A 19,244-nucleotide genomic window follows, 5' to 3' on the forward strand; every position below is an offset into this window, starting at 1 on the left:
GTTGTTCCCTGAAGAACTTTAGTCAGCTTATGGATATCAAACAATATCAGGGATTGTTTGAGTTTCCACACTCAGCCCCAGATGGCTGCCGTCAGGAAGAAATGAGGCCCTAGAGAAGCTACTGAACTCATACTCACTTCCTTTTCTAGAACGACTTGGTCATATGGACAGGACTCCTTGATATACAATAAAGAGCTTACGGGAGCTCTGTATAGTTTGTGAGCAGGGGCTAGAAACCCTCTGAAAGGTCACTCCTATTATGAAAGATGTTTAGAAAGAGCTCAGAAAGAACTTGCTCAGCTACAAACAGCAGCTGAAAATTAAGAATACTCTACTTTGTTTAGCACCTCTTTGTTCTTACGTCACTTATTGTAAGCACAAGATTTTGCCCAGAGGACCTATGATGTAGAGGTCTAGCTGAGAAAAGCTTGCTTGCTTGCACTGTACTCACTGCACGGTATGCGTAGAGCACAACTTGCTATATTCTGTTCTGTGAGTTCTTGGGTACAATCACTGCACTATGTATGTAGAGTACAGCTTGCTATGTTCTGCTTATTCTTATTCGTGGGTCTGTGGGGGAAAAGCCAATATTTTAGGGAAAGACAAAAAGGGGATTGATCATGTAGAAAAAAAATGTATAAAGAATGATTTAATGGTAAAAGACTGGGATTGACTCTCTGCTTCAGAGAACGAAAAAAAAGAGAGCATGGTCAGACAGCAGAGAGACAACCTCCCGAGAACAGTCTCTTAAAATGAGTCATCCATCAGCTTGTACCTGGCCTTGGGGTGTGAAGTGATTTCCTCTCACATCCATTCTTCCCAATCCTGAGACCCCAGAAGTTATTATCAATTGATAACTATTAACCTAAGACCCACCTTAAACACTGTGGATAAAAATATTTCAAAGAGAAAAATAATCCCCAGTGCCTGAAGAATTCTCAGTACTTTTTCTAATCTATATTGTGAATGTCCAGCTAACTATATATACATATATATATAAAGAAATGCATATATTATATGCATTTCTTATATTATATATATTAGAAATATATATTTCTTATATTATATATATAATATATATGCATATATTATATATATTATATATATATAAAGACATGCATCAAGTAAAACATATACTAAGTAAAAGAGAGATATAAATGAAAAGATGGTCCTACTGAGCTAGTGCAAAAGAAAGTAAAAAGAAAAAAAATACTTGAGGAAATAGAGGTTGGTGGGAAAAGAAAGCTGATACATCTATTTTCTTTTACAGCGTTTCTAAATTACTTCAAATTGATGAAAATAAATTTTGAGTGCTCTAGTTAATGTCTCAAATCTCAGAAGATGAATACTTCCAAGCAAATCATGACTTAATGTTCTCTTTCATGTCCCATAATTCTTTCATAAATATCCCTGAAACTTACCAATCTGGCACCTTGTCCCAAGAGCTTGGAATATTTGACAGTCACACGTACCCGTCTTAGAACAGAAAGCCCCGTTAAGGCATTCATGAGGACAAGAACCTAAGGGGCAAAATAATAACTTATCTTCTGGCAAGAATCAGCACATATAAACACAATATGTCATGATCTAGCTTGGACTAACTGTAACACCATTAACTTAAACAGAATCCGGGCCTCTTGCCTTGCGGTGCTAAAGAATTAAGCCATCAAATCTCTATCTATTCATTTCATTATGTGTGCTCTGAAGCAAAAGAGACAGGCTTTCACATCTCAAAGTACTTTGAGAGAAAAGGTTAGCCTCCTTCGAGCAATTGAAAGGTCAAGTTCCCATGTAAGGAATCCTTGTCCCAGATGACGAGAACCAGAAATACCCAAGCTGTAGATGATTCCCTGCACCAAGTTTGGAACACTTCCCACCAGCCCTTTCTCCAGGAGCAAGCGCTGTACTGAAGAATAACTCAGACCTCACTCATTTCAGTAAGGGCTTGAGCAAAGCATAAAACCCAAAGAGAAGCTCCCACCTTCCATGAGAAGGGTGACACGTTTTGTTGGAAGTTTGCCCATTAATACTGAGGTTCGGTTATAAATGACTCAGCCTTTGGAAACCAATGCTTGACAAATATAAGGCAGAAGCAAAAGATACTTCTGGCTGTTTCTCCTCCCCCTCCAAAAAATACTTTTTAGTGAAAAGAAAACTTGCCCCAAATAAATACATTAAAAAGAAGAAGTAAATTGCTGTAAGTTTTCCCTAATTTCAATGGCATCGCCTTAACGAGTTTGAGAAGGCAAATGAGTTCTAGTGGAAATGTTTCATCTGTTAAGGAACAGACAATGGTTAACTGGCAAAGCTCAGGCTGAAAGCACATCAGTTACACATCAGAAGCAGAGAACATCTTTGAGTCATGGTGAAATATTGCTAAAGAAGCTGGGCCTGTCTGGAAGACGTCCCGTTGGTAAAGACACTTACCTAACTGTAAAAACAAAAATGTCTGCCAAACACGAGGACAAAGTCCTGTTTTTATTTCCCCCCTAAATATCCACTGATTTCTCTTTACATTTCAAAGCCTACAGATCTCCAGGTAAATTTCAGGTGAGAAATAAAAAGGAACTGTTTTAACTTAAAGCAAACTACAGGTGAAAAAAAATTTTTTGTAAAGTTACAAGCAGTTTGGTTTTCTTTAAGAGATACCTGTCCCTACATTTTACATTGGATCAAGTAGTCTTAATTTTTCCAGAGGGTAGGTGTCTAAATATTTAGATAAACAAACACAGCTTTTTAAAAAATATATTTACAAAGCTGTTTACTCTCCTGAAAGTAGCAAACTAAATCTAAAAAGAATCACTGTGACTTTAAATAAGAATTACTTCTGCTTCTTTGCATTTTAAGCCACCATCCATTTTTCTGCTTAACAAAAGCGGTAAACTGCTAAGACAAACTGCAGATAGTGGGTTGTGAGGGAATAAATTTATTGATTCGGAACAAAAGAAAAAAAAAAAAAACACCTGATACCCTTTGGTATTTTCTTCAGTCACACTGTTGTCAGCTTCATCTAAATGTTTGAGTCCTGGCCATTTCTAAGAACAATTTGGATTTGTATAGAACATGAACTTAAATGATTGCTAGTATTACCACCCTGGTTCAGTACCTGCCCTGTATATATGAAGCAATCAAGAATGGGTTTAATATACCCTCCTCAAAGGATTAGCTCAGAAAAATATATGCAAAAGAACAGCTACCCACACTGACCTTTTATTTTACTCTCACCCCAATTAATAGCGTCATGGAAGAAATATCTTGGAGAGGTTGCTTCAAACTTTAAAAGAGAGATAAAAATGCAAATTAGTTCATTTGTTTAGCATAAACCAAATGTGCAAGTGGAAAAGCTCTGGAAAGCATTTATAAATACAGAAAATATAAAGTGCTGACTTAAGGTATCTTTCTATTATGGAGACTGAAGCAGTGAAGCAGAAAGGGTTCCCCTGGGGAGATGGTCAGAAGAGCTGGCCTCAAGCCTTCTGTTTTGTCTCTTCAGCAAGTTGGACAAGGCATTTGTCTTCTGAGCTCTCACTCCCTTGCTCCTACCTCAGTCTGCCATGCCTTTGTGAAAGGAGTCCTGAAAAAAGCACTGTATTTGTATTACCTGATTCTTTGCATACAAAAGTAAGAGTTCTCTGACATTTTCAGGTACAAGTGAGTAGGAGATAGGGTGCACCGAGCTGATACTCCAACAGTCGGAGATGACCTGTCTGCACATCAGACTGAAAACACCAGTCACGAAAACACCATCTGACCATTTACTCCTACTTAGACATATTTCTTATCAGCTTAATACCTCTATCTGTTCATCTGTAAAATGGGAACAGGAATCACATCTGTTTCACTGTGTGGTACAACAGAGTTAACCACTGAATCTTAGGAAAGAAGGGGGAGATAGAAAGACCTGGAGGGGACAGGAGCTCCACAAGGAGACCAACAGAACCAAAAATTCTGGACACAGGGGTCTTTTCTGAAACTGATACTCCAACCAAGGTTCATTCATGGATATAACCTAGAACCCCTGCTCAGATGTAACCCAAGGTAGCTCAATATCCAAGTGGGTACCCTAGTAAGGGGAACAGGGACTTTCTCTGACATGAACTCAGTGGCTGGCTCTTTGATCACCTTCCCCTGAGCAGGGAGCAGCCTTACCAGGCCACAGAGGAAGACAATTCAGCCAGTCCTGATGAGACCTGATAGGCTAGGGTCAGAGGGAAGGGGAGGAGGACCTTCCCTACCAGTAGACTTGGGGAGGGGCATGGGAGGAGATGAGAGAAGGAGGGTGGGATTGGAAGGAGATGACGGAGGAGACTATAGCTGGTATATAAAGGGAATAAACTGTAATTTATTAAAAAATTAATTAATTAAAAAAAGCACTGTCCTCTAAGTTTTCAGAGTAGTATCTACCACAAAAGGTTTAGCAATAAGGAACTGATACTGCTTTAAACAATCTTTATGACATGGTGTGATTTCAGACATACTGTAAATAATTATATATTACTAAAGCAATCATTTACAGATTATCAGTCCAACTCAATTCCAATTGCATATATGGCTCAGGATCATATCGTTACCCATAGCACTTTATATTCACCTGAAGACATACACTCAAACTTTTCCACATGATTATCATATTAAGTGGCTGGTGATATTTAGGGAAACTGGAAGAGCATGCAAGATAAGAATGATGATTGATGTAAGAAACAAGGTCTTTCTTCTCTAATTCTAATGGTCATTCTCACACACAAGAAGCTGGATTTAAGCATTTTCCATTTCAGTATTTTTTTTTCTGTGTGTGTGTGTGTGTGTGTGTGTGTGTACGTACAATGCATGTGTGTACTTGTTCATGAATGTGCACAGAGGAATGTGTGTTTGCCTATGGAGCCCAGAGGTTGACCAAGGATTTGGTTAAGCCGACTATCCAGTCACCTCCAAGGATCTTCCTGTCTCCAACCTCCCCATCGGGAATTAGCGGTAAAAGGTCACGCCTGGCTCTTTTACTGGAGATTTAAACTATCTGCTTTCCTGGCAGGCAGTGTAATCCATCTCCCTAGCCCCTCAGTAAGTTCTTTGAACAGGAGAACTCACCCCATGTTACATGATCCTACTCATATATTCTCTCATTTGTTGAAGACTCTTAAAGCTTCAGGTCTAAACCCCTTCCCCCATACCAAGGCTCCAAGTTCAGACATTCATTATTTCCTCCTCACAAACTGGTCCATGTTTTGGTCTCCCTGCTCAGTCTCTTCCATTTGTACTTGCCCAGTCTTCAAATAAGTAATCCTCAGCAGTTCATGTCTGTGGGCCCACCATGATGTCAAGCTTAATATTCTCTTCCACCATACTGTTTTCTGCTGCCCAAGTCAAATAGACATCAGCATCACTGAACACATGCCATCTTCAAAGTTCTTTGGCTCTGAAATAACTTATGCCCATCTTTGCAATGGAAACCAGTCCCTCAAATCTCTGATGTTTGATGAAAGTGTAGTGACTTCAACTCTGCCTCACACTGGCCTAAGAACTTGAACAAATTACCTAGTCCATGTAGCCTCAGTTGCCAATAAAATAAAGGGAATAACAGTATTTCCCTTATGGAATCATGGGGATCAGGTGAAATAATTAACAATTTATTAATACAGATGATAGGCTGTGGCTTCTTACTATTACTAAGTGAAAATGAAATATAGGGGTCATCAAGATCACTCAGTAGGCAAAGTATCATGACTGAAATTGAATTTCCAGGACCACCTGATGGAAAAAAAAGAAAAAGACTCCCAAATGTTGTCTTCTGACCTCCATGTGCATGCCATGGCATAAACACACACACTCACACACACACATATACTCGTGCAGTTACATACCCCACACACACACATACACATACAAACACTAAATACGTAAATATATAAGCCGGGCGATGGTAGCACATGACTCTAATCTTAGCACTTGGGAGGCAGAGGCAGGCAGATCTCTGTGAGTTTGAGGCCAGCCTGGTCTATAGAGTGAGTTTCAGCACAGCCAGGGCTACACACAGAGAAACACTGTTTTGAAAAACCAAAATATGCAAAATTATTTGAATGTAATTTTAAAAGTAATATACTGGATTACACAGGACTAAGGCAAATGCACACATTTGTTTTCTGTTCCACTCAATTCTGACCTACTCTCAAGAAATCCCAGTGACCACTTAACTTCCCAACAACTTACCATTCCTTCCGTTTATCCAGCACAATAAAGCATTTCACAGTGTAAAGTTTCACACTCAGTCTTAGCTTTGGAGCATATCTGAACTTACAGTGATGTGCTACTTTTCTGTGGGGGCCATTTTCAGTTTTATGTTATGCACATAACATCAAATAATTCATGGTAACATGGATTCAATGAGCCATTTGAACAGAAATGATTTCTTTACAGATCCCTGGAGACATAACATCTCTAAATTATAAGCATGACTACTCTGTTTACACGTATAAAACATGACTTCCGGTGTGTCAGCAACAAGAACTGAACTGGAAAAAAACTATTATTCAAATGGGAATCTGCTTCTCATGGTGCTGAGCACTGTGACTAAAGCAAACTCTAGTGATGTCTTTTCAGCTCATTCTAGATTCAACAGGATTTCTGGGGACATGCTAGCCTCCAGCTCCAAGCCCAGACTTCTATCACTGCTTGAGATTAAAGTCCAAGCAGGGTTTTAGGATAGCTAAGACACACAAGCTCCTCTCTTTGATCAGTAGAGAATCAGTAATTGTTGGATGATAACTATTCTAGTTTTCCTGTTCCTTGCTGAAACAGGGGTGACAGGTTACACACTTCTTTATCCTGTTCCCAATAAGACCAAGCCCCAGATGCTTATAGCATGAAGCCACCCAGTAACATGCCCTGTAGTGAATTTTCCCCCTTTCTCCTCTCACTTTTGTCTGACCCTCCTTTCTGTGTTTTCCAAAAACTGTTCACCTAAGCCTTGGTCTCAATGCCTGCTTCAAAAGAATTATGGGATGCAATCTAGAGAATGTGGCAGTAGGTACACATATTCACATAACTGATGAGAGAGGGCAATCGGCTCTTTCTCCCTCCTGATTGCATCTCCAGGGTGCTTGGCACCATAGAGATGTGCCCTGCATAGGGAAATCACTGGGACACTTACATGCATGCCATTTATAGAAGCCTCTGCCTAAGCTTCACTTGCTTACGTCATTGCCAGCATATTTCTGAAGACAATTATCCATCCATCAGTGCTATTTGCTTACCGAAGAGGAATGAACTGAGCACAAATGGCCGTAAAGGCTGTTTCTAAGCAGTGTACTGCATGACCATGACCTCATTGTTCCCTGACATATTTCTCCCTTGAAAACAATCGACATTAAATGATCTTGACATATGTTCACTGGCTATAGGAAACAGAAGCATTAGTCCCCTGTTCTTCATCCTGCTGAAAATGGGCACCAAGGCAAAACAAATGCATTCCTCCTTAGTAACAGAGGAGAGGCATTACCCTAACTCCTAGTAGATTACACAGATCCTGATGGCATGTAAATGCACAGTGGTTCACCCATAGGGGACAGATGGTTTGCACAAGTTTTTCAATCTAGAGTTTTCACCCAAATAAAAGTTTTTTGTTTTGTTTTATTTTTTCAGTCAACAGAGTTACACCGATTGCTTTTTGTGGTTAATATGATCTATTGGCAAGTACGTCTTTCAAAATTATCACAGAGAACTCATTTTAACCACTCCACATGATATATAATAATTTTTGCACAAAAAGCATCCTTCCGGGGGTTTGTTTTGTTCTTGGGCAGAGTCTCGCTATATAACCCAGGCTAGCCTCAGAGTTACAATCCTCATACTGCCACTTGTCTAATACAAAATACTTCTTAAACTGAAATATTGTTTCCACTGACATCCTAGGGTTTTTTAAAGAAAAAATTAAAAATTAAAAAAAAAACCGTGCATGACAAGGAAAATGATTCAGTGGATAAAGCAATTGCTGCGGAAGCATAAGGATCTCCAACATCCACAGAAAGGGTCAAAGCCACATACAACAAACTTCGTCACCAGACACGAAGAAATCAAATTGGTATTGAGCAGCAGAAAGCTTCTTCTCTGTTGTCTGGCTTTCGTTGTGCCTAAAGGTGCCAAGCAGGCTGCAGGAGATAAGGGAAGTTGATAACTTATCTGGTTGTAAACTACAGTAGTGGTCTGAGTGTCATGATATTACCTGTGGGTACAGTAGTGGCATACATGTTATAGGGTCAGCCATGCATTTTCTGATTTTCCTGATTAGATTTAAGGCCTGTGTGAGGAAGAAGTTTCTTTATGAAGCGGATGGTGATTAACACGGGAATGCACAACTAATCAAAGCGCAAAGAATGAGTGTCTATGGCGTGCCATGTCACAAGTGAATCATGTGTGTTACTCCATTACCAACGTTTAGGGACCATCAAGGAAGGATGTTCCAAAAGATTGTAAGAGCCAGAGATCAGGAATGGCTGAACTGAAACAGTATCTTCTAGAGACAACAGAACCACTGCACTCATGAATTCGGAGTAGATGTGGTTGTCTCAATAAGACCAGTATAAGGTGAAGGCAGTCAACAGTCCCGCATGAAATTTGCAGGAGATCATGCACTGCCGTCATTAACTGAGGAATTCTGACTGCTCATGCCTTCTGGAAGAGGAAGAGCCAGTTTTCTTTACAGGACTGGCTCCTTTAAATCATTCTCCAGTGGATGACTGCACACTGATAAGTTCATGGGCAACACAAACTGGACTTACAAAAATCAAAGAGGCACATCTTCATCCCCTAGCCTATCAGGTCTCATCAGGACTAGCTGCATTGTCTTCCTCTGTGGCCTGGTCAGGCTGCTCCCCCATCAGAGGGAAGTGATCAAAGAGTCAGCCACTGAGCTCATGTCAAAGACAGCCCCTGTTCCCCTAACACATTTGGCATGGGAGGAGATGAGGAAGGGAGGGGGAGGGGGATTGAGAGGGGACAAGGGTGGGGCTACAGCTGGGATACAAAGTGAATAAATTGTAATAAATAAAAATAAATTTTTTAAAAAAAATTTTAAAAGAAAATGTGAAAAAAAAGAGGCACACCAATTTGGGAGAAGCATGGGAAGGTGGGGTGGATATGGGAGATGCTTAGAGATGAGATGAAATATGATTAATATGTGTCATAAAATTCTCAAGGAATTGATAAAAACATTGTATTTTTTTAAAAAGCCAGATACAGTGCCTCATGCCTGGAATTCTAGCACTAAGTAGAGAAGGTCCTACAGCTCATTCATAAACCAGGAAATTCCAGGTTTAATGAAAGACTCTTGTCTCAAAAGATGAAGCATAGAGCAATAGAAGAAGACATCAAACTCTGGCCTCCATAGTGCAAGTGTGCATTTGTACATGTGAATGCACTTGCGCACGCAAATACACCAAATGTATAAACAGACAAACAGAAATCTTTAACATCAATCAAAAAGTACATGTTTTGTCATCTCAACTGTCATAATATTGTATCATATTTGTCTTCCCCATCTACTTGTTCTCTTCAGTTACTACAATAAAAATATACACATAAAGGTCCCTATCAGGAAATACTTATAACAATTTTATTTCAGGTGTTAAAGAGGTGGCTTACTGGTGAAGAGCACTTGCTGCTCTCCCAGAAGACCTGAATTCAGTTCCTAGCACCCACATCCGATGACTCACAGCAACCTGTAACTCCAACTCCTTGGGATACTATGCTTCAGATCCAGATGCACAGACCCACACACATCTAAACAGAATTAAAAATAATTTTAAATTAAAAAATAGTTTGTATTTCAGCATTTGTCAAAGGCTCCCTTGAGCACGTAAGGTGTTAACTACATAAATACTCAAATCATATCACTTCTTTAAAAAAACTTTCTTTCCCATATTAAATCTCTAATTTACTATCTGTCATAGGGAAATATTTTCTAAGGCTCATGCATTTGAAAATTCCAACTCTGATGATAACTCAATCATGTTATTCAATGCCCTTTTTCTATAAGAGGAGGCAGGCAACAAGTTCTCAAATTTAACAGTGTATTGCTCTTCAGAAATACCCATAATTTGGATATTTTAGAAAACATGAAAGCAGTTCGTCAGTACATCAGGTTGTGTCTAGTGTTCTTTTGCTATATTTAATTTAGATCATTTCAGTCTTTCTCCATTCCTTATGTGTGTTTGCCTTATTGCTACCCAATATTGGGATTAACTTCTAAATCACTCAAATGTTCTACCAAGTAGATAATATCCAATCTCCATCAACATTGAACGCTATGCATGGGTTACTGAGATGAATGAGGAGAGAGAGAGAGAGAGAGAGAGAGAGAGAGAGAGAGAGAGAGAGAGAGAGAGAGAGAAGGTGCTTCATTCCAAACAAATCGATGTGAGCTGAGAATATATTCGAGGGTCTTAATAAAATAAAAAGTCGCAGAGAAATGCCTTTGCCTCTCCCTGCTCCTTCCTGTCTTGTTTTGAGCATTTGATTCCCTCCACAAAGGTCTCATTGTTGAAGTGACAGCAGAGTCCAAAGCAGAATGAATTATTCCTCTGCCTCTCTCCATCTGAGGCATAACCTACCTGTGCTGCTAACAGAGCTCTTTTCTGTTCATTTTTGTGAAACTCACTTCTGCAAGAAAACACAAAGAACTTGTGTAGTCAGAGGCCCCTGGGCAACCTGAACAGCCTTTCCCAGGAGGTAGCTGGTGTTTTCCTCCCGATCTCCATCACTTTATCAAAGAGGCCTTTCTTGGTTTAACATTTAAAGGGCACCCCACCCCTCTTTGGCAGGGTGAGATTTGGGTGGCGGGGCTGTCTCATTTTACAAACTTCGGGACTGTCCCCAAATCTCTCCAGGCTCTGATATAAACTGAATCTTAGGAAGGAACTTGGAGATTGAGAAATAAACAAAATAGTATAGTGTTATAGCACCAACAGACACAGCTTTTTCTGTCTTCATGAGGACATGAAGTGAGGACTTCATGAGTCTGGTGAAGTAGATATTTACCAGCAGTGCGCTTGCTGTTCCAAACATAATATTCAAATTTCATCTATTCCACGTCATTAAAAAGTAGATTAATACAAATACAAGGACATTTAGTGTCAGCTAATCAGACCAAATCATTAATTCACCAACTTATACATCTGTTTTATGGAATTTCATATTTAATATCATATTAATCAATAAAGATATCCTTTAAAAATCAAATGACTGCAATTCTGCTTTTCATTAAACAAGGTAGTATAAACTATTTTCATTATTTTTTACTATAACCATTTTAGCCATTTGATCCCTAAAATTGGTTTTACTTTATGTTAACAATATAATACATTTGCAGCCAATAATAGATGTCAATAGCAAAAATGTAAAGAGATATGTTAATAGATACAACTTCTTTACAAACCTTTGAAATGAGAGAAATTTCTCTTTAGTGCCTACAGGCAGTAGACAGCACCAAGATCTTCTTACAAACAGGACAGTAGATGCCCAATCTTCTCTAATGTTTGGAAATATTTCAAAGAAGAACATCTCAGACTTTTTGTCAGTGTTCCACTAGTTATTTTAGAAATGGACAGAACTGTCTACTGAGTTTGGCATATTCTCAATCCTTTGATGTTTCAGGACAATAAGACAAAGAAATACTCACTCAGATGTTTCTGTCAGGACTGATGACGCACAAATGTATCCTGCCAGAGATAAATACAGGGTGTGAGACTGCGAGACGCATAGATAGCTTGGTCTGTGTTCTGCTCTTTAGTGAATCATTTTTTATCCAGATTCTAAAGTGTGGATTGAGAATCATTGCAGTTTTATTCTTTTTAGTGGATTCTGACTAGTGAAATATCTGTGGTACACGTGACGTGACCAACAATCCCGAAAATGTGGCCAATGTCTGTAGATTTACACAATGCAAATAATAATAATAATAATAATAATAATAATAATAATAATAATAATAGTCAGAGAATGACCAAGCCAATCTTACTGTCTCCCTGACCCAGCACAGGTTTCTACATCTTTCTCTTTGAGAGCTAAGTGGTGCTATGGTGGAAAGATTGTGACTTTTCTCTGTCTTTCCCACCTCTGTCATTTCCTCCATTCACCCTATAAGCTCCAAAACATAGACCCTTTTTCAGGGATCAAAAAAGAAAACAGTGTATGTAAATAAATACCATCTCCACAGAAAAAAATTAATAAAAATTAATTTATAGGTAAACTTGCTAAAAACATTGAAAATTAATTCATAACCTCAAATGTTAAAGTTAGACCTCAAAACTCTTTTTGGATTTTTAGATTTTAATGACACAAAGTGAGTTTAAATACTCTATTTCACTTTATTATAAAGTTTCAAATGCTTAACTTACATATGGGAAAGAATTGCAAATCGTGTTTGAGAAAGGAGTAAGGATGACAACAAACTGTGATAAAGGCATGATTTAAATAGCCATTGAAGAAAAATTTAAAAGTACTAAGCATACCAATTCTCTACACTCTTAATTCAATAAAATTGTCTGAATGTCACTTAGTACATATCTATTCTAACAACTTCAAAATGCTTGAGAACCAACACAAAAGGAAACAATCTCAGTTTTAAGAGGGAATGATACCTGATGAACGAAGGTAGAAGTATGGAAGTTCTTACCTTGTAATGAAAATAGCAGTATATGAAACAAGAGAACAGTCCAAGGTACCATTAAATGGAGTTTTCTCACAATGTTCATTTCAGTGGAGTCTTTCCCCCTGAACTGAAACCAAATTGCTGGTCTTCACTATGATGGCATCTTACAACAAGCGTGAGTGTTCGTTGTGTGCTCAAGTTCAAATGAATACAGTTATGGGATAAAGCAGCTGAAAGAAAAAAACCCCAGGCTTTCTAGCTGCACACAGCACCTGAGGTTTTAGAACTCACAGTCAACCTTTTGGCGTAATCCCTCATTAGTAATGCAAGGCAGCTTCTTGCCTGAGCCCGTATCAGTTACAGCCAGGTACACACCTGCCCATCACACATCTTTTTAGCCAATGACAGTCTTTTGTAATCTTGAGAGATGGGGTCATCCAAACAATACTTCTTTATATCTTCTGACATCATGAAATACCCATTATTCCTAACTATTGGCATGTTATCCATGTCTTTTTATTCACAAAATAGTAGTACCCTTTGAGGAGAGGTGAAAGGAAATCTAATCAACGTTTCCTACAAATATCTACAATACTGTATCTTATTCTAAAAAATTAAATTATACCTATGCCTGTGTATTTTCAACTGAAGTCCCATTGTAGTGCAATATAGGTTGACATTTTCATCAGCCCACGGAGCTGATGAAACAATGCAGAACAAATATAAATTTAAAAAGAAAACGTTTTTTTCTAATATTTGTCTTTAAAAAGAAAACAAAAACAACTCAGTATTTCCTGAAATTTTTTCCTAATATTGCATTTTTCCATTTTCTAGGACAAGTACCTGATTAAATCATGGGGAAAAAAAAAAGAGTTCTTATTCCAGCAGTTGGGCATTCTTCTACAGAAGCAATCAACTGCCAGAACAGCATCGGAGAAGAGCTCTCATCTTTCACAATGAAATGCAGATAGATCATCTAAGCCCATATAGAAGTGAAAGCCACGCTTACGCCGTGGGCTCATATTTCCCACAGCAGATTCCACAACTTGCCCTTGTCCCTCTCTCTCACTTAGCCGATAGGGTACGGTAACGAGGAAGTCTAATCACAGAGGTACTTCACGGCAATAATTACTGTCTTGTGTTCCCCAGTCAGTTTTGCTGACTCATCCAATACCCATTAAACACAGTTTCCTCTTATTGTCCCAAGTTCACTGCTCTTGTGTTATTTTTCCATGCGGTCGTAATTCTTCTCCATTGATAAATAACATCTAATTCCATGAAGCAACAACAACAACAGCAACAAAAAGGCATGCCCATTCAATACAAAACTAAGCATGAAATACACATATAAAAAGCATTAAAATTAGAAATTAGTGCCGTGTTGTGGAAAACACACATGCACACATTCTGAATGTTAATGTATGTATTTTAAAGTAAAGCATGCATTCAATAATATTTACAAAAAAGCTCATAATTTCTTATTCTTGAACTCTTTAGACAATTAGCTAATTCTACATAGATAATTTACTGAATAATTTATACTTACATTCTAAATATTGGTCATCTGTATCCACTGAGCCACAGTCAAAACTATAAAATAATCTATTTCAATGTGTTAACTTAGGATAATTGAAAAGCTAAGGTTGCTCACTGTTTAGAATGTAAAATTTGCCCTCCAAAGAACTTTGCCAAAACTAAGGAAAGTACATTTTTGTATTATGTTTTAAATCATCATACAGTACTAAGTCTTCAGTCTTTTGCACCTGGCTGGTCTATAATAGTGTCTCTTTGCTTTCCACATAAATCAACCTATAATATCACAAATATATAAATCACGCTTCAGAATAGTTTTCTCTGTCTACTAACATCTTGATTTTTTTTTCCCGAAACTTAATTTTTTCTCCAATGATACACATATAGAAAAATGTTGAGTTGAAAACAAAGTTAAATTTCATGACTTGATAATTTGATTACAAACCTACTTATTTTTAATGCACCTGAAAATTGCCTAGAAAGATTGAGAAAACAACAATGGAAAGTTCTGGGAACTGCATGTTTCTCATATAAACTTTGATAACACATAAAATTAAATAAATGTAATAACTGATTTTTTTCATCTCAAATTTCATATGGCATCTCTTAATTCAAAAGCATCACTTCAGTTTTCACTGAACAAAATTTAAAATTCCAAAACTATGTCATCTGACTTTTTTCTACTTTTCTGTTTTTAATCTATGTGTTCAGAAACTGGGCGGTGTTTTGTCTAGTAAAGAAAGCAGTGAAAATTACCACAAAAAATAATCCTCAACTTGGCCATTCTTTTCTAAGCAGAGACTTGCTGTATGTGCCTTCCCTCTGATTCCCTCTGTCAAGGCTTCTCAAAGGAAATAAACTAGAAAAGAAGAAGGAACAGTGACAAAGAAAGCAATAATTGCCAAGTTCGTTCTCAACTAACTCTATCACGAACTTGTTACCTGAAATGGTAGTCAGCATGAAAATAAGCAAAATAGGCTTCCATGAATAGCGCCAACAGAACAGAGAGTCTAGATGAAAGATTAGACCCAGAGACACAAAAAGGAATTTATGACTATTGCTACGTATGATTATTACTGTTAAAATGACAACTTTTATATTTGTTTTATACCCTGACAAAGGAAGTTAGGCAAAGTGTGAGTCATCCACCGGTTTATGAAGAGTGACTAGGTTCATAAGAAGCCTGAGGCAAGCACAGAATGCAAGCAATAAAGTTCCCTTTCTGCCACAAAAGCACTGTGCATTTTCCCACATGGAATATGAGCTCCAGAAAGTTGACACCAAACAACCTGTTGGCCTCAACACAGCACACTCAAAACAACGGGCAAGAATGGGAAAACTCAGACCTTGTGGTATATATGTCATTGATAAGGGATTTTGTAATAAAATATGCTGTCTTCAAGAATAGTTGATTTCTACATATTTATATAACATCCACTTATGTAAATTGAGATCAAATCTAAAGTAGCTAACATTTGACTCCCATAATATCACTGTCTACTAATAAAATTGCTTTGCTAAACTCAACCATTGCAGAGTCTATGATTCTATCCAGAAATTGTCTTATCATTGAGATACCAAAAGAATCTTCCTCTAAGATGAATTTTAACTCTCTGAGTTTCACTCTCTTACTATAATACAATACTTTGTAAAATTTTACATATGCTTTCAAGCTGTGTGCTATGTGGCTATTTCTGGAATGTTGTGCATAATTTAATTTAGATGTAATCTATCTTGACTTTACTATATAAGAATGTGTAATAGTTCGGAAGTCATGTCTGTATTGTTCATGATTTCAATATGAAGTTTAGACCCAAAAGCCACCACTCTAGAGTTTATAAGGACATTCATTTTCCTGGTTGCTATGGAGTGATTCACACTATGTAATGGAAAAAGAAGCAATGCTCCTCCAACTAGCTTCCTCTTGTCAACATCTAACTCAGGCACCTTTTGTGTCCTCTAAACTATGACAGGTTGCATTTATACTACCGAGAGCATCATATGAGGGAGTTGGCTAGAGTTTCACTCTCTGATTACAATAAGATAGCTTGTAGAATTCATGTCTGTGATCCCTGCTTGTATCATCAACATTTCTGTACACCTACTTTCAAACTGCTGAGAGAAAGTATTTTAATTTCCTGAAGGCCAGCAGTGATGGTTGCAATCCTGCTGACTGTCAAGTTTACTTCACTCAAGGTGGACTGTTTTAAGGACTTCACCATTTTTTGTGTGTTGTATATATGATTGGCAGGGAATTGTCTGTGAGAATCCTTTGAGCACCAGAACTAAAGATGTATCCATTGCCCCCCCCACCAAATAATGATGATGGTGAGAATGATGGTGGTGGTGATGATGATGATGATGATGATGATGATGTATCTATTGCTACCACATGTTTTAGGGAGTTACCTGTTGATTTCTCAGGTTGAAGATTCCTAGACCAGTGGGTGTGAATTCAAATCTTGAATTCAAAATGAAGAAAATTCAATTTTATTCTTGCTTTGGCTTTGGCTCATGGTAATGTACCTTACATCTAAAAGGAAGCATCAAGCAGTTTTTATGGTTAACTATTTTATCACCAACTATTTTAAAACTAGTTAATTTTAAGATCATATAAACTACCTTATTACCAAAAATAAAAACACCAATCATCAAATACAGGTTTTTCTTTCCGTGTATTTTAAACATTTGTTTTTTTTTCCATCAGTTTAATTATAACTTTCTTTCTTAGCTTAATTTCAAGTGAAAATTATTCAAAACAAATACTTAAAAAATGTATTATTTTAAAAAAGCACATAAAAATAATTACTCTTTGGATATAAATTATAAAACCAAACCATCCAGATTCTTCAGTGCCATGACTGGATGGTTTCCCATCACACCAAGATTCCAATTCAAACACGAACAACCTGGCTTATGATGGCTGCTATTGTAACCACTGGATAACATCAGGTGTAAGTTTAATCACACACTTGCTACCAAATTGCCTTTGGAGATGTGGTATTATTGCAGTTCTCAGCAGAACTCAGATCAGTATGAAAACAACAGAAGAAACCAAGTTCTTTGTTGTGATTTAAGATTCAAATAAGAGTTGATCAAGCCCCGAAGAGTGCATTCCTATCTTGACATGACCTCTTCTCTACTCCAGGCTGAAATGAGACACTTATTAAGTTACATACAAAATTGTTATCACTGTCTTCTGAAAGCTGCAGTGAGAATGTCCTAGTTCCCTTAGAAGCTTTTCTTCAGTCTTCTCTTCTAACAAGATAAGTTTATCAGCTTTCCTTAGAACACAGTGGCAGCTCTCTAACTGGTATGTACAAGAATTACCTAGGGAGCATATCAGATGCACAGATTCGCAAACCCACCTTCTCTATAGTTCATGGTTTTTGATTGAGTCTAAGAACATTAGACATCTATATTTTGATAACGAAAAAACATGACTCTAGAGAACTAGAATGCAAGACAAGTAAGAAAAAGGGAATGCAAGAAAATTATAAACACTGTGGCATTGATAAAAATCCTCTGCAAAACAGAGCAGAAGGTGGAGAAAATTACGTGGAGATTAAAGGTGAGCATCCCTGCCCACTGCAGATAAGATGACATGGACATGCTATTTAGTTTTCCTACTCTTGATAGGTTTCTTAGACAAAGCAATTCCTCTAAATTACAACCTCTGGTCCATTGACAACATACATTCAAGACCCCTCACTGGATAGGTGTGATGTGCTGCTCTCTCATTAACCCTGGGAAGAGATGACTAGTTCCTAATTATCAGAACCTAGGGTATTTATAGGACATAAAACAGAGTTTTTAAAAAAATGTAGTTGTGCTTTCTAGCTGGGAAGACTATCCTACAGAATGCCTGTGATTCCGGTGTAAGGATGGTAAGTGCAGAGAGTGTCAGAGTGAAACACTGAGGGAGGAAGAAGACAGCCTCCAGAAACTACAAAAGACAAAGCTATGGATTTTCTTCCAGAGCTTCAGAGAGAAAGGTGTCCTGCCCATGTCTTGTTTTGAATGCCAGTAAAACCCATCTCAGTCTTCTGGTATACAGTCCCATTAGTTATATTTGTGCTGTGTTACGTCACTAAGTCAGTTAGGACTTATTATAGTAACAAGAGCACTCACGTTCTCTGTCCACCAACATAGGCCCTCAGTTCTCAGTCAAATGAACACATGGGTAGTCCTAGAACTTACCCAGTCTTTCTCAGATACCAAAATATAAATTAGAGAGACAAAGTTATTTGTTGTCCTAAGGTTGTGATCCTTGACTTTGTAGGCCCTGGCAGAATTGAAGATGGAAGCTATTTTTCATTCATGATTTTGCTATTAAATGATCAACCACAATCAGTTATTTTGCAGAGGTACTTGCTCAGAAAGAAGCAAAGAAAGAAGTGGTTTCATGACTACATCTATGCAATAACTTTTACTTAACTTGAGTTAACTTGATTAGTATTTTGTTGTTGTTGAGCGTGACTCATAGCTGTTCTAGAGCATGATTCCTTGGGAGATATGAATAAATGTCTATTCATCCCAGATAGAAAATCAACAGTAAGTTAATTTATAATCAAAGTCCAACTTAGTGAACTAATGATTTTATTAGGGTTACTTATAAGAGTATTGGTAACAGATTACTTACACCAGGAGAAATGATGCAAAGACAATTGTATCACCAAAGGCCCACCCCAGCAAGGGTGAGAGCTCACAAAAGATGGAAGGAACTCTGGATTGCATTGCACAGCTTGCAGGAAACCCAAGTCAGAGAGTATTAGAGGTAATTCGGTTGGTTTGAACCTGTTCCACACAACTCAACTAGTTTTTTTCCAGACAGCTCAGCAGGAAAACCTCTCCTAAACATCTCAGCTTGTCTGAAAATGTCTCTCAATGGTCCCGTTAATAAAAGCCTTTGGAGGGCTAGTAATCTGGTTGGTTTCAGGAACTTCTTAAGCCTTTTGAATTGTTTACTTGCTGAGTTTTAAAGACCTTCCCTACAGGATGGAATTCTTTTTTTTTTTATTTTATTTTTTTCTTATCAGTTACATTTTATTAACTCTGTATCCCAGCCGTG

At 37.7% G+C, this 19,244-nt stretch overlaps 1 protein-coding gene across 2 annotated transcripts in view; it reads right to left on the reverse strand.

Annotated features, from left to right (window-relative positions):
- Positions 1-12,716, reverse strand: part of Otogl (otogelin like) — a 151,704-nt gene extending 138,988 nt beyond the window's left edge. For both annotated transcript variants that reach the window (XM_060376923.1, XM_060376922.1), the window contains exons 1-5: positions 12,665-12,716; positions 11,669-11,708; positions 10,602-10,650; positions 3,208-3,274; positions 1,422-1,520 (exon numbers count right to left, since the gene is read on the reverse strand). In XM_060376923.1, the coding sequence (XP_060232906.1) occupies positions 1,422-1,520; positions 3,208-3,274; positions 10,602-10,650; positions 11,669-11,708; positions 12,665-12,716 (307 nt within the window). The remainder of the gene's footprint in view (positions 1-1,421; positions 1,521-3,207; positions 3,275-10,601; positions 10,651-11,668; positions 11,709-12,664) is intronic.
- Between the last annotated feature and the right edge of the window lie 6,528 nt (positions 12,717-19,244).

Source organism: Meriones unguiculatus, chromosome 2 (assembly GCF_030254825.1).
Source record: "Meriones unguiculatus strain TT.TT164.6M chromosome 2, Bangor_MerUng_6.1, whole genome shotgun sequence".
NCBI classification, from domain to species: domain Eukaryota; kingdom Metazoa; phylum Chordata; class Mammalia; order Rodentia; family Muridae; genus Meriones; species Meriones unguiculatus.